The sequence below is a fragment of the Mesoplodon bidens genome (assembly GCF_964165515.1).
Source record: "Mesoplodon bidens genome assembly, chromosome: 7".
Lineage (NCBI taxonomy): Eukaryota > Metazoa > Chordata > Mammalia > Artiodactyla > Ziphiidae > Mesoplodon > Mesoplodon bidens.
This window is the reverse complement of record NC_138164.1, coordinates 113496420-113511020: the sequence shown is the minus strand read 5'-3', so window position 1 is coordinate 113511020 and position 14601 is coordinate 113496420. Positions and strand designations below refer to the sequence as shown.

The 14601-nt window shown below is 55.6% G+C and overlaps 1 protein-coding gene across 8 annotated transcripts in view; it reads left to right on the top strand.

Annotated features, from left to right (window-relative positions):
- SHANK2 (SH3 and multiple ankyrin repeat domains 2) overlaps positions 1–14601 on the top strand; it is a 546752-nt gene that overhangs the window by 375883 nt on the left and 156268 nt on the right. For all 8 annotated transcript variants that reach the window (XM_081238599.1, XM_081238604.1, XM_081238603.1 and 5 more), the window contains one exon: positions 13012–13094. In XM_081238599.1, coding sequence (XP_081094725.1) covers positions 13012–13094 — 83 coding nt within the window. The remainder of the gene's footprint in view (positions 1–13011; positions 13095–14601) is intronic.

The window sequence follows — 14601 nt, the reverse complement described above, 5'->3', positions numbered from 1 at the left end:
CCCCAGGGGCTCTCTGGAGAGCTCGGATATTGACAGGAAGTCACAGATGCCTTCTCCAAGATGTGCTACTGGAACGGCCCCTCTGCCACCCCGACAGGTCCTTCCCCACCTGGCCAGTGACCCCCAGCTGTTCAGTGTCATGCAGTCCTAGGTCATGGCGCCAGCCCCAGACAGCACGGCTTGGCCTCCAGCTGTGTGTCCTCATGCAAATCACTCAACCTCTCTGTGCCTCAGTTGCTTCATCCAGAGAGTGGGAGTAATAACAGTACCTCCTTCATGGGGTCATTGTGAGGATTCAGTGAATTGAACACAGGAAGCACTTAGAACCATGCCCAGTGACCAAAAGTGCTCAAAGACTGTGCGTAATAATTGTAACGCCTACTATTATTACTTCTCCATTATAACCAGTTAAGCCAGAATCCAGACCTCCTCCCACTTTGAGCCAACTAAGCACACAAAAACCCAGACACAGTAAGGGGGGAGGGTGTCTCTTTGTGTTTCAGAAAGGACTCTCCGTATGATCCTCTGAACCTTTCTAGGGCACCTCACAGATGACCCCATTTCTAAAAAGTTTTTTTTTCTTTTCAGAGGAAAAGCTCAGATATATCAAACCTGGCACCTGTGTGTGGTCGTATAAATGTTGCTTGCAAAGGAGGATTCTTAGCTTTTATTATATGTAGGTACATGTGGGTTATCTTGAGGCACTCATATACATGTATTATTTGTGTCAGTTCAAGTGTCTTCAGGACATTTAGAACATGTCTTTATAACCCACGGCCCACAGGCGCAATCCGGCCCACCGCTTGTTTTTGTAAATAAAGTTTTATTGGAACATAGCTCCGCCCAGTCATTTACATAGTGTCATGGCTGCCTTTCAGCCACAACTAGCAGAATGAGTAGTTACAACAGGGACTCTGTGTCCCAGAACACCTGAAATGTTTACTCTCCGACCCTTCACAGAAAGAAGGCCAACCCCTGATCTAGCACGTTTGCCAAGCTCCTTTCACAGGGCTCCATCCACCTGGAAGTGTGTCTCCTTCACCCTTTGAGTGACTTTTAGAACTTCCCCTTCAGTGGAGGCAATCTCTCATCTAAGCCTCAGCACTTGGAACAAGAATAAAATGTTCCCGTGGAAGGAGGTTGGTGGTCTGGGGTGGACAGGAGCGGTGGCCGGGCTCTCCCCTCCAGCCGGGGCCTGGCCTGGGGTTCTCATGACCTCTCACCTTAGAGGTCAGAACCATCCTGGGCAGGTGAGCTTGGCAGGGAAACTGTGGGATCAGGGTGAGCCCTCCATGCCCCTCACCCCACCCAGGTTCCACCTCCTCTCCAAAGCCAGGGTCCCCGAGTGACACCCCTGCTCAGTCTGATTCAGTGGCTTTATAGCTGTGGACAATGCCCACCTCCCCCAGAGGGACTCAGGAACTGGCCTTGCCAGCTGAGCCCAGTGTCTGTCCGCCAGCCCACTCAGCGTGGTCTTTGGGGGCAAACTCGGGACCAACAGATGGGGCGGCCTGGCCTGTTGTTTTGATCACCAAAGGGAGAAAAGTCACGACATCCCCTTCCTGCACTCCCAGCAAAATGCCAGGAACGTGTCCTGCTCCCCTAGTTTTGGTTTCTTTGGGTGTGTCTGTATTTTGCTTGTTTTCTTTAAAGAACGTTCAGTTCAGGGTGGCCAAGGTTGATGAGTTGGCCCTGCCCCTGGCCGAGCCACGTGGCCCTGGGCAAACCCTTCCCCCACCAGCTTCATGGACTCTCATGAGAATGATCCCACCCGCCTGGAGGGTGGGAAGGGTCTTGGGGGAGGTAGTGTGGGAAAGCGGCTTAAACAGGGCTGTGGGCACTGTGCTCCACACTGAAGGCGGCGGAACAGGAGGGCGACCATCTCTTCCTGGTTTGCCTGGGACCAGCCTGGTTTTAAAACTGAAAGCGCCGTGTCTCAGGAAACCCCTTGGTCCCTGGTAGCCCAGGACATGGGTCACCCCATCTGCATCACAGACAGTACACAAGAGTCCCGGACTTAGGTTTCATTTGTTGAGTCAGTGAGCATCATTTAAGTACCTACTGGAATGTTCTGACACCAAGCCCAGAGTGGGTGGGGATCCTGTGGAGGGTCCCATTGCCAGCCTTTGCCAGAGCCAGGACTAGAAAGTGGGCCGTCTAGAAGTGAGGCGGGCAGGACCAGGCCCTGACCTGGGGGCACTCGCACGCTGCTGGGAGAATCAGGCTGTAAACAAATCAATCACAATTTCAAATTCAGTAAGTGAAAAGAGAGAAATAAAGCAGAGGGCAGGGCAGAGCATCGGGACCATGGAGGTCCGTCTGGGCGGTAAGGAAGGCCCCTCCGCAAGGTGACCTCGGGACGTGACCAGTGACGGGAGTCTGGCTCAGGAGGACCTGGAGCAGCGTTCCAGGGAGAGCGCAGGCACCAGAGTGGAGGTGAGCTTGACCTGATGGTGGCAGTGTGGCTGGAACACGGAGAATGAGGAAGAGCACCGGGCAGATCACACAGGGTCTTCGCCGTGGTGGGGAATTTGGATTTTTACCCGATTCTGATGAGCAGCTGTCGGAGTATTTTTTTTTTTTTGTGGTACGCGGGCCTCTTACTGTTGTGGCCTCTCCCGTCGCGGAGCACAGGCTCCGGACGCGCAGGCTCAGCGGCCATGGCTCATGGGCCCAGCCGCTCCGCGGCATGTGGGATCTTCCCGGACCAGGGCATGAACTCGTGTTCCCTGCATTGGCAGGCGGACTCTCAACCACTGCGCCACCAGGGAAGCCCTGTCGGAGTATTTTAAGTGAGAAAGATATGATCTGATTTAAGGTTTTTATAATAAAGAGTGAATTCAGGGGAGACTTGTCAGGAAACTTTTGTGGTCCTCACGTGAAAAGATGACGGGGCCTTGGAATACGGGGAGTTCAGGACAGGTGTGCAGATACCGGCTCTGTCTTGGCGCTCCTGCGGATGACACGTACCAACAGGTTGGGAGGGAACAGAGGCTTCAGGAAGACACCTCGGCTTGGGACCGGCACCTGGGCATTCTGCGTCCCACTTGCATGGGTACCAAGGCTCTTTTCCTCTGGCCCTGGAACCTGGAGCATCTTTTCCCTGGTTGCTGAGGGGCCCCGTCCTGCAAGGCTGAGCTCCCTGCTTTTCCGGTGACATGCATGGGACGGCATGTTGCCCATGACGGCAGCATGCAGAGTCTACACAGGCAGAGCCCTGGGGGCTCCTGCCACTTTGAAAGCACAGGGAGATGCCTGGGCATCCCTCCCTCACGGGCCCCCTGCCTCCTGGCTTTCTGACTCACAGGAGTGTCCTGCTCTAAATAAGCGCACGTGAGGGATGTCCAGGCACACCTCACTTTACTGCACTTTGCTTCATTGTGTATTTTTTACAAATTGAAGGTTTGTGGCAACTCTGTGTCCAGCAAGTCTGTTGGCGCCGTTTTTCCAACATCTGCTCACTTGGTGTCTCTGCGTCACATTTTGGTAATTCTCACAACATTTCAAACGTTTTCATTGTTATTATATTTGCTACGGTGATCTGTGATCAATGATCTTTCATGTTACTGTTGCAAAAAGACTACATCTCACTAAAGGTTCAGATGATGGTTAATATTTCTTAGCCATAAAGTATTTTTTTTTCTACTTTATTATTTTTTTTTGGCTGTGTTGGGTCTTTGTTGCTGTACGTGGGCTTTCTCTACTGGCAGCGAGCGGGGGCTACCCTTCGCTGCGGTGTGTGGGCTTCTCATTGCGGTGGCTTCTCTTGTTATGGAGCACGGGCTCTAGGCACGCGGGCTCCGTAGTTGTGGCACACGGGCTTAGTTGCTTTGCAGCATGTGGGATCTTCCCAGACCAGGGATCAAATCCGTGTCACCTGCATTGGCAGGTGGATTCTTAACCACTGCGCCACCAGGGAAGCCCAGCCATGAAGTGTTTTTTAATTAACGTATGTACATTATTTTTGTAGACATAATGCTTGTACACACTTAATAGACTGAAGTGTAGTGTAAACATCACTTTTATATGCACTGGGGATCCAGAAAACTCGTGTGACTTGCTCTGTTTCCATATTCCCTTTATTTCCGTGATCTGGAACTGAACCCCCAATATCTGCAAGGTCTGCCTGCACCTTTGTAAGGAAGGAAGCCTTGGGGGCGCTCTGCTGATGTCACCAGGAGATTCTTTTACGTAGGGAGCATGTATAAATATTTCAGTTTACGTTTAACGTTTTCAGAATGAATGCATAAGATACATTCTCACTAGCTGATAAAGTCTGCCACCCTCTGCTGTATGTCACACCCTGTGCTGTGGACTGTGGACTTTTTTTTTTTATTGGAGTGTAGTTGATTTACAATGTTGTGTTAGTTTCAGGCATACAGCAAAGTGATATATATATATATATATATATATATATATATATATATTCTTTTTCAAATTCTTTTCCATTATAGGTTATTACAAGATATTGAATGTAGTTCCCTGTGCTATACAGTAGGTCCTTGTTGGTTATCTATTTTATATATAGTAGTGTGTATCTGTTAGTCCCAAACTCCTAATTTCTTTTTTATTTACCCCATTTCTTATCTCGTTGTGATGTTTCAAGGCTGCGGTTGCCATCCATATTTTGACATCCAGGGTCACAGAGCTGGTTTGGTGAAACCGGGACCCCCCACCCGGGTCTTTCAGCTTCGTAAGTGGCTGGTTTCCCTTTTCGATCACATTTCCGTTCATCTCCTCGGGGAGCGATGATCACCTCCTGTCACTATTCTGAAAGCATTTAAGCTGCGTCTTTGTCTTCTCCATTCTTGGCAGGTAACACAGCCTGGTTGTGCTTAGGAAATGCTTTGGGGTGATTTATTACAAAGTAATGAGACAATTTAATTTGAATCAAGTTCTTTGCACATTATTGCTTCTATTGGGAAAAACTTGTCATTGTTTATCACGTTAGTGATGGGGGGGGATGCCGTGATCATGGCAGGGGGGGCGTGTGCGGAATCGCCTGTTGGAGAAACGGCTCCCGTCATAGTGCGTCTCTGCAGATTGGGTGGGTGCGCTCCATGGGGGCAGCCCGTCATCCTCACCCGTGAGATTGAGATGATGCCGCTTCACGGGCAAGGCCCCCAGGAGCCAGGAGCCGTGTCACCGGTGAATGAATTGGCCACATTCGTCATCTCCCGCACGTGACACAGAGCAGCCTTGCACAGTCTGCCTCCCTGAGCACCAAGGTGGCATGGGCTTCCCATCCCCTGGGAATTAGGGCTGCCTCCTGCTCGTAAGGGGTGGGGAGGGCGAGAGGGCAACACCGAGCGTTCCCCTGACGGGGATGCAGGAAGCACGATTCAGGGAGCAGCAGTGTGTGTGGCTGCGAGCTGAGAGGTGCCCCACCGGTAGTGAGTCTTGGCAGCGAGTGACAGAAGACTTGGGGAACCCCTCCTGCTCACTCGTGACCCACCAGTCCTTCCCAAGGACCAGGCCTGGCCCTGCCCTCTGTGGAGCGGCCCTCTGTGCCACTCCGCAGCCAGCGCCGCTGTGGTGAGCTGGGCCACCTGCCCGCGCCTGGCATCTCTGCCCAGCTGGGACACCTGTTGAGGCCCCTGGCATCCCCCTTGGAAGAGCTGACGGGCTCTCTGTGTAGCCTCATCCTTCCTGATTGGCAGAGCCCGGAAATTTCTAGAACAGCCGCTGCCATTCCCAGTCCCTATAGGCCCCTCTTTCTAACAGTGTCCCAGTTCCCACCTCCATCGGGCTCTGTCACCGAAATGCGTTTCCATGGGGAGTGATGCACACGCGGCTTCTCTGGGGCTCCGTTTCCCTGCCCTGGAGAAGGCAAGGTCCCCCCCACAAGTACTCTGGGAGGAGCTTTCAGAGGTGATACATGTGCCAGCCTCTCCTCCAGGATCTTCCCCGGGTGTCCCCAGGCTGCCCACGTGGCCTCCGCTGCTTTAGAAAGAGCCCCCCTGGGGCCCTGCACCCTGAGTTCCGGCCGCCCCAGCCCAGATCTAATCAGCTGTGTTCATCATGCCCACAGCCCACATTCAATATACCTTCTTACCATACACACAATAGTTCTGAAATGATTTTGGTAATTCTGCCTTTGGACCATTTGCCCGTGAGTAGCTCAGTGCAGGAAGACCCCCAGCGGCTTCTGTGATTTCTTTGCCTTGAGCCACATACCCACGAAGTGTCTCCAAGTGAGAAAATCTGACTCGCAGGTAGTTTTCACATGCAAGGGTGCGTGATGGATACAAAATTTAGCTAGTAATGAAGTTGACTCCATGTTCAATTTCAGAGACACTTAATTAAACACAGGCTAATTTCCATGTTGTTTGCTGTTTGGATTTTGGAGCCAGTGGATTTTCTTTTCCAGCTTGAAAACATGTTTCTGGGGTCCCCAAAGCTTTGAGGCACTGGGGGCTGGGTTGTAGGGCCCAGTTGCCGAAAGAGCCCTGCTGCCTGCGCCCGGCAGTCCACAGCGCCCCTTCCGCAAAGCTGAAGGGGATCAGCGCTTCTGACCAAGGCACCGCGTCCGGCGTGTGTGCCCCTCCTGCACCCACGTTTGTGCCTCATCTGACATCCTCTCCTGCCATGGGGCCGGGCCGGCCTGATGACCTGCAGCATCTCTGGCCAGCATCTCGTTCTGGTGCCTGGGAAGAGCTGTTACGCCAGCAACAGCAGACCTCCCTGCGTGAATTGTTGAGCAGGAAACATGGCTGTGGGACAGAGTTTCTGCCACATGCTTAAGTCAGCCTTGGGCTATCCCAGCATGATTCAGGCCTGGCCGGGAAAAGGCTAGTGGGGAAAGTAGTAGATCAGCTGCTTTCTATCGTTTTGGCCTTCCGGGTGATACTAGGGGGAAGCATGGGCCGTCCTGGGCCTGCTGAAGCTGCATTCCAGCCTCTCGCCACCCCTGGGCCTTGCTCTTGGTGTGCAGGCGGCCCACACCCACAGCCTGGTGTGATCGGCCCCTCCTGCCTCCCAGGTGGGCCTCAGAACCTTTATTCCTGTGGTTCCACCTCTGTCTGGAATGTTCTCCTCTCCCTCTTTCCCTCTCTATCCTCTCAACCCATTCACTCCTATTCGTGCGTTGGTCCTCCTCCTACAGGAAGCCCTCCAGCCCCCTTCTAGTTCACACAGCACTATATCCTACACATTTGTGTGATGGTTGGATTCATATTTATCTTCCCACCCGCCAGGTGTATGAGTTTCCTGGTGCTACCGTAACAAATGACCACAGAGTGAGTGGCTGCAAATAGCAGAAATGTATCCCCCCCCAGTTCTGGAGCCAGAAGTCTGAGATCAAGGTGTCGGCAGGGCAGTGCTCCCTCCAGAAGCTCCGGGGGAGGATCTTTCCTTCCCTCTTCCAGCTTCTGGTGCTTGCCAGCGATCTTGGTGCTTCTCGGCTTGTGGCTGCATCCCTCCTGTCTCTGGCTGTCTTCACATGCACGGCCTTCTCTCCCCCGAGCGTCTGTCTCAAATCTCCCTCTCTTTTCTCTTCTAAGGACCAAGTTATTGGTTCTAGGGCCCTCACTAAATCCAGGTCGATCTCTTCTTGAGCGCCTTAACTAATCACATCTGCAAAGACTTCATTCCCAAATAAGGTCACCTTCACAGATATGGGGGGGTTGGACTTGAACATAATTTTGGGATCCACATTCAACCCACTATCCCTGACATGTCCACAAGGGGCAGACTGGGTCTGGTTTGTTTCCTCCAAAAATGTCGAATATCCATTCCCTCACCTGACACTTCAGGTGAAGTAAGGTATTCAGTAAGGAAGGGCTGCGTTAATTTATGAATTAACGTGGTAGCTTAACCATTGGCCCCAGTTGCTTCTAAACTTTAGTTCTAGGCCAAAACCCAATCCCAGTGGAGCAGGGAAGAAATGGAGCTGTTTGACTTGTCAGGGTCACATCCCAGCTGGGATCCTGAGAGCCCGGCTGAGGCCATCTCGTCTACCCCAACAGTCCTTGTGTTCAAAATTAAAATGCCTGCAATGAGCCTTCCCACGTGAGACAGGGCAGACAGAGCCACCCCAGGGCCCCACTTGCTCATATATCTCAGCTGCCCAGGCCCGGCTTCCTGTGGCTTCAGGTTTACAGCTCCTTCAGGATCAGACACCAGTGCCAAGCGAGCTTGTTCAGTGACTGACAAATCCTAAATGCCGACTGTCTTCGCTGGCACCTGCTACCTTCTGGACCCAAGCAAAGTGCAGCCTTCTCTGTAGGCCCATCATGGGGCCACAGTTAAGGCCACTTGAGGCCCGGCCACCTGCGGTCTTGCCAGGCAAGCACGAGGAGTGTCTTCAGGCCTGCCCGTGGGGCAGGGACTCTGAGGCCCTCTCTGGCAGCCAACCGATTCCCCACCATGCTCCTGCCTTGCTCCACGTGTATTCAGCACACTCTTTCCCGCCGTGTGCACGGGGCTATCAGGGAGTGAAAAGATGGAAACCTTGCACGGTCTCTACCGTGTGGCTCCCAGGAGACTTACAACACGGGGTTGTGTCTGCCAGTGTTGATGTGGTTCTATATGGATGCCTCCTGATTCCATGGCAGCCCAGCCCCCAGGTAGACAGGCATCTGTGGACATCTCTTGCATTCCCCAAGGCAGCCAAAAGCCTGTACTCCATCTTTGCATGAACCTGATAAAGGTGCCTGCCCCTTCCTCGAGGCCCTTTACTTCCAGCTGAGCCAAAACCACTGCAATAACCATATGGGTCTATGATGGCCATGATATAATGGTATTCTCCGTAGTTGTACTGTGCGCAACCTGAGCAACTGTACTTGGCTGGGCTAAATGCCCACCCCCTTTACCTTCCGCAGCTCCTGTTAGAGGAAACTGCCAAAGGAGGGTACATTTGGGGTACGTTAAAGTGCTCTCCTGCCCTCTTCAGAAAACACATTTGAGGAGAGCACAACTGGATTACATTTTTTTCTCATTAACAAACAACAGTTAGAATCTTACCAAGAATAGATGCTATGCCACGTAGGGAGATTCAGAGAGAAAGGGGCGTGACGTTTGCTCCCAAGGAGCCCACAGGTGATGGTTTTGAAGGTGAGAAGGGCCCCATCAGAGGCTGGGGCAAGGCTGGAGGGAACTCCCGTGGAGAGATTACGTGATGGCCCCTTGTCAGGAGGGCTTGGGTGGACGTGGCCGGCAAAGGGAACGTGGAACAGAAGGCAGTGACGTACTTACTACGAGGACGTAGGTAAATTATAAGGCCAAGTGGAGGGCATTTCAGGGGAGTGAAACTGAGTAGATGGAGGAGACTTGGCCGTGAGGCTGGGCTGCGATTGAGGTCCAAGGCAGGGGGAAGATGCAAAGCAGGGTGGGCGTGATCACTTTTGGGTTGGGCTGTTTGCATCCCTAGGCCCCGTCCCCAGGGACCAGGTGGTGGTGACTTCTGCGTGCACAGCAGGGGGAGCAGCATGGGGACCTTGCAGGTGCCGAGGTCCTGCCCCAGTGAAGTCAGATCTCGCGCGTTGGGGCCGCATCTGGAGGGCAGATCTGCTCGGGCAGGACCAGGGTTGGCCTGGGGCGGAGGTTCAGGTGGCCTCTGGTTCTCGGGGCTTTGGCGCATCTCTGGCGGCAGCACACAGAAGCCACATCTTCCGGATGCCGCGGCTGCCATCCTGAGATGGTTTTTAGGTTCATAAAGCAGCCAAAAGAGCCCCCCTGGGAGATTCTCACCTGGGGAAGGACCCGCCCTGAGGTCTGGACTGTGGGATTTCCCATTCTCATCCCATGCGGGTGGTCGGGCCATTCGGACAAAACTGGATGTTTGCTCCTGTTTTAAGGGAATGACTCTTGTGTTGGAGTTTCCCATCACTTCTCAAGGACTGCTACCCAGATTGTAGGTTTCTAACAGCCCGGAACTGCCTCTCCTGCCCTGGGCGGAGCCAGCTGCGTGCAGTTGGCCCTCCACAATGCTGAGCTGCCCTGCCCTCTGGGGACCGTTCCGGAGACCTCTTCACTCGAAACCCTGCGGTCTTCCTTCGGCCACTGCCACCCCTGTTTTGCACGCCTGCGTTCATGCCCATTTTGCTCCATTTCACGTGGCCCCGTGCTGGGTAACCCCAGGAAGAGGTCACTGTCTCCTGGGGGGGTTCGGCACATGGGGATCCTGACGAGGGCACCTTCCCCTGTTGTGAGGGCAGGGGGACTGCCCTCACTTGCTCTCAGAGTCCCTGCAAGGCAGGAATTACTGTTCCCACATTGCAGATAGGGAAACTGAGGCTCTGAGAAGCTAAGCTGGTGAATGCCCAGGTCGGGATTCAAACCCAGGTCTGTGTGTGAATGAAGGTGAGATGGGGTCATGATGGGCAGGGGACTGGGGGCTGTTTAGCTACTGAACTAATGCAGGAGAGAGGAATTCAAGCTGCCTTTCTTCAGATCAGAGACTAAGGAGTCAGGCGTTTCCTCGGTGAGCAGGCTGACGTAGCCACACAGCATAGGGGCAAGACAGGCAGCCATGAGCAAGTCAGGAAGTTCTTCACCAAGTCAGGAACCGATGAGAGGTTTAAGAGGGGACTCAGGAGAGGGGCTCTGCCATTAGCCTGGGAGGGGTCCTTACAGGAGGAGGAGGGGGTTGGCACATGCAAACGATGACCCCGCTCGGGACGGTTGCTGTTCCTAACACGCACTGCGTACCTGGGCTCAGATGGATTGCTTGGCTGACTCCTCGTGAGGTCCTCAAGGCGTGCCTTGCTATTATTCCCATTCTGCAGAGTGGGACCCTGAGGCTCTGAAGGTCAGAGTGACCTTGGGGCCAGAGCAAAGCCGGGATCTGAGCTGAGCTCTGCGTGACGCTAATGCCTTCCCTCGCCCACCACGGTCAGTAGGGAGGGAGTCAGCCAGTGGCCGGCCAGCCACCCTGCCCCTAGCAAGTTCCCCGGCCTGGGGGACAGCTGGAGGGTCCAGCTGAAGGTGTCGGGGTCGCCTGCCAGGCGGGCGGAGCCGGCCCACCGTGAGGCCACGAGAGGGGAGAGCGGGACAGGGTCACCTTGGAGCTGGGCAGAGGCAGGCGTCGGAGGCCACATGTGTCCCCAGGGGGGCAGGCATCATCCTTCCAGAGTTTCAAGGGGCCGCTGCCATGCAGCAGCAAAAGGCGTGGCTTCAGCAGCCTGGCCCTTGGAGGCCTCTCGCTGGAGGAGCAGGTGGCGGGTTTGCACCTGCCCAGCCAGGGCGCCCTCAGGCTTGAGAAGTTCAGAGGTGGGGAGAAGGGGTGGTGGGGAGAGAGCTGTGTCTGTATTCTGGTTGGGGAAGGCATGGGATGGAAAGGTGGACAGGCCTGGTGGAGGGTCCACTCCCCCCAGAGCCCCGCCCACCCAGCTCCTCCCCTTCCGCTCCTGTGGTTCCTGGGTCCTGGCTCCCCGCCAGGCAGCAGTTAAATTAGCGGCTCCCTGGGGCCCCCTGTACTTGGCAGGCTGAGTGAGTGCCCAGGGACTGAATCCCGGCCCAGGTTCTGAGAACACCCTGGACCGGTCATCCTGGATTGTGTGCTCTGCCTATTGTCAAGGTGTGTTTCCCTCCGAGCTTTCCTGGAAGGCAGGGTCACGCCCACGAGTTCCTTTGTGTGGCACCTCGTGCAGGGCTGGGGGGCTCAGCAGTGGGTCCGGACACCTGTGTGTCCTCCGGCTGCGTCCCCCACCTCTCGGAAGCTGCCCCGGCTCGTCCGTGCTGTGCGATGCTCTCGGCTGCTGCCCCCTCCCGGGCCACTCTACCTGTGTTGCAAGCGGGGGCCACGTGCTTCCTGCAGGTGGCGAATCCCGTGCTGGGCAAAGCTGACCTTCAGTCGTCTGAGACTTCGAGCCCGTCCCACCGTTCGCCGTTTGCATCCCCAGGCCTCCCCCTCCAGGACAGAGGTCTGCGGAATTCTTGGGGGCCCGCCCGCCGGGGCCCTTCCTCCTCACCCTGCCCTCCCACGGCAGCCCCTTAGGACCCTGGAGAAAGCCTCTCCGGGCTGCCTCCTCCCCCTCCCCTGCAGGGGCCCGCCCCGCCCCCTCCGACTTACTTCCGGGGCAGCAGGGAATCCTAGAGGGATGCAGCCCCCGGAAGGTGGGCGGGGTGCCGGGAAGTCCACCTCGGTCCTGCACCCGGTGCCGCGGGCGGTTGATCACGTGGCGACGCGCCCATACTCTGTATGGTGGGAGGCTTTGGCCACCGAAGCAAAGTTGGAGCTTTGGGGTTTCTTTCCTTTAAAAAAAAAAAAAAAATTCTGTGCCAAGAGGCAGCTGGTGTAGCTTTAGACTGTCTCTCCAAGGGGGAGCCTGCAGCCCCCTTTCTCCCCATCCCCACGGCACGCCACCCCCCAAAGGAGGCCGGGTTGTCAGTGGCTTCCGTGTCACTGGAGTGACCTGCCCCCGCCCGCCGGCCGCCCCCTCCGCCAGCCTGCGGTTTCTCCGCTCGGGATGACGCCCGGCCGCCGCCGCCGCCGCCGGTGGCATTGTGGGCTCCGCGGAAGACCGAGGGGGGCCCGCGTTCCCCCGGAGCAGAGGGAGGGGTCGCCGCGTCTCCCGGTGCCTGCGGCTGCAGGGAGCACAAAGAATGTGATGTTTTTTTAAAGCCCTTCGAGAAGAGGAAGGAAAAAAAAAAAAAAACCCTGCTGCCTCCAGTCTGCTCCGGCTGATTTCCTTGCGCTGCCCTGGATGCTGCCTCCGGCCCGGGCTCCGTAACGCGCGGCCTCCTCCGTGCCCGCGGGCCACTTACTTTCTCTGCTTTCCGGTGCCCAGAGCCAGCCCGCGCTGCCATCACCATGTATGACTCCTGCCTCCTGCTCGCTCCCGCTCTGCCTCTGCCCGGCCCCCCCCTCCGAGCCCGCCTATCCCGTTAGCCTGCCCCCCAGCTGCCTTCACTCCTCCTGCACCCGGCTTGCTTGCCTCCATGCTGCCTGGATCCCGCGAGCTGGGGTGATTAATTGGCTATGATGATGAACGTCCCCGCTGGAGGATCGGCCACGGTGATGATGACGGGCTACAGTAATGGGCGCTATCCCCGGAATTCTCTCTACAGTGACTGCATCATCGAGGAGAAGACCGTGGTCCTGCAGAAGAAAGACAATGAGGGCTTCGGATTTGTGCTCCGCGGGGCGAAAGGTAAGAGCAGCGGCTCCCAGCCTGGATACATCCACATGTGTGTGTGTGTGTGTGTGTGTGTGCACGCCTGTAGAAAAAATGTTCCCCAGCTCAAAAAGAAGCCCTTTTCCTGGGGGTACTTGGTTGCTAGACAACCATGTTCTTTAACATTCTGCCTGTTAAAACATCGGGGCTTCCTTTAGGAATATTTTTAATTTTCTGTACACAATATCGCTCTCTCTCTCTCTTCCCCAGTCCCTCCCTCCCTCCCTCCCCCCACTTTTTTTTTTTTTTTTAAATTCCTGGGTTTCATCTATGTTTCATGGTTTAGTTCAGCCTGATTGTGGCTGGCTTCGGAGCTCCTGGTCTCAGACGCCCAGAATTACCCGGTCCCGAGTTTCAGGCACCTCAGAACTGCCCCGTTCTGGGAGTGGGCCCCAGCTCCGAGTGCGGCAGGCGTCCGGGTGCCCGCCTCTAAGGTGACTTTGCAAGATGGTCCCCTCCGCCGTGGCCCAGCCGGCAGCATACATGTCACGTGGCCTGCAGTGAGGGCTCCAGGAACATGTTCCACGGCAGTGCACCCACTGCCAGCCCTGAACTTGGGGTCTTCCCTTCCAGAATAAAACAAAATGGCATCACCTCCCCGTGAGAGGAGACATCTGTGCCCCGCGTGTGTGGGGAAACCGTGTGCAAGTTTGATCTCCGAGCCTCCTGTGCCATGCTGGGGGTCCTGCACCTGTGCTGGCCCGGGAGGCCTCCTTCCCCGGTGGCAGCCCCACCTGCTCAAGGCTCGGGCTGCCCTGACAGCAGCTCGTCCAGAGGGAGGGAGAAGAGATACATCTGTCCCCGTGTGTGTCCATGACTGTCTGTGTGATGTCTCCCCTCCCCCGACCGAGGCCGTCTTCCTCTTCCCACCCTCCACCCCCGGCCTCACATGACCACCCAGGAAAGTCCACCTCTTCCCCTAGAGTTTCCCTCTGCAGCTCTGGGGCCCAGAAGCCAAAGCTGGCTCTGCTGGGGAGCAGGGGCCCAGCCCTCCCGTGGACGCTGGCCGCAGAGTGGCCACAGAGAGCCGGGCTCCCAACAGAGGGAATTCATAAGCGGATTCCAAATCTGCAGCCACCCACTGGGTCAGCGTTCTGTTCCGTCCACGCTCCAAGTTGAATTCCCTTGGTTGCGAGTCTACGTAGATGTAAATTTGGCAAGCGGTTCAGTGTGGTGTTTCTGTAGCTCCATGTGGTTATGGGGGGAACTTTTCCATTTATAGAACTGAAAATGTTTAGTCACTGATGCTTTTAAAGAAAATGACAGGCGTGTACATACAGACATGGACAGGGGAGCACGTTATCCTGTGTTTTCAGCGCAGAGGCCAAGAGAGATGTTGGTGGCACCAAAATGCAGTTGGCTCCATCGCTTGAGTTGGTGTTGACCCGTGATCAGGAGTGTCAGCCCCTTCCCAGGGGAGAGCTGGCCTGGGCCACCCACTTCCCACGGAGACACAAGGGCCTGCTTTCTCCCAAGGTCCTGT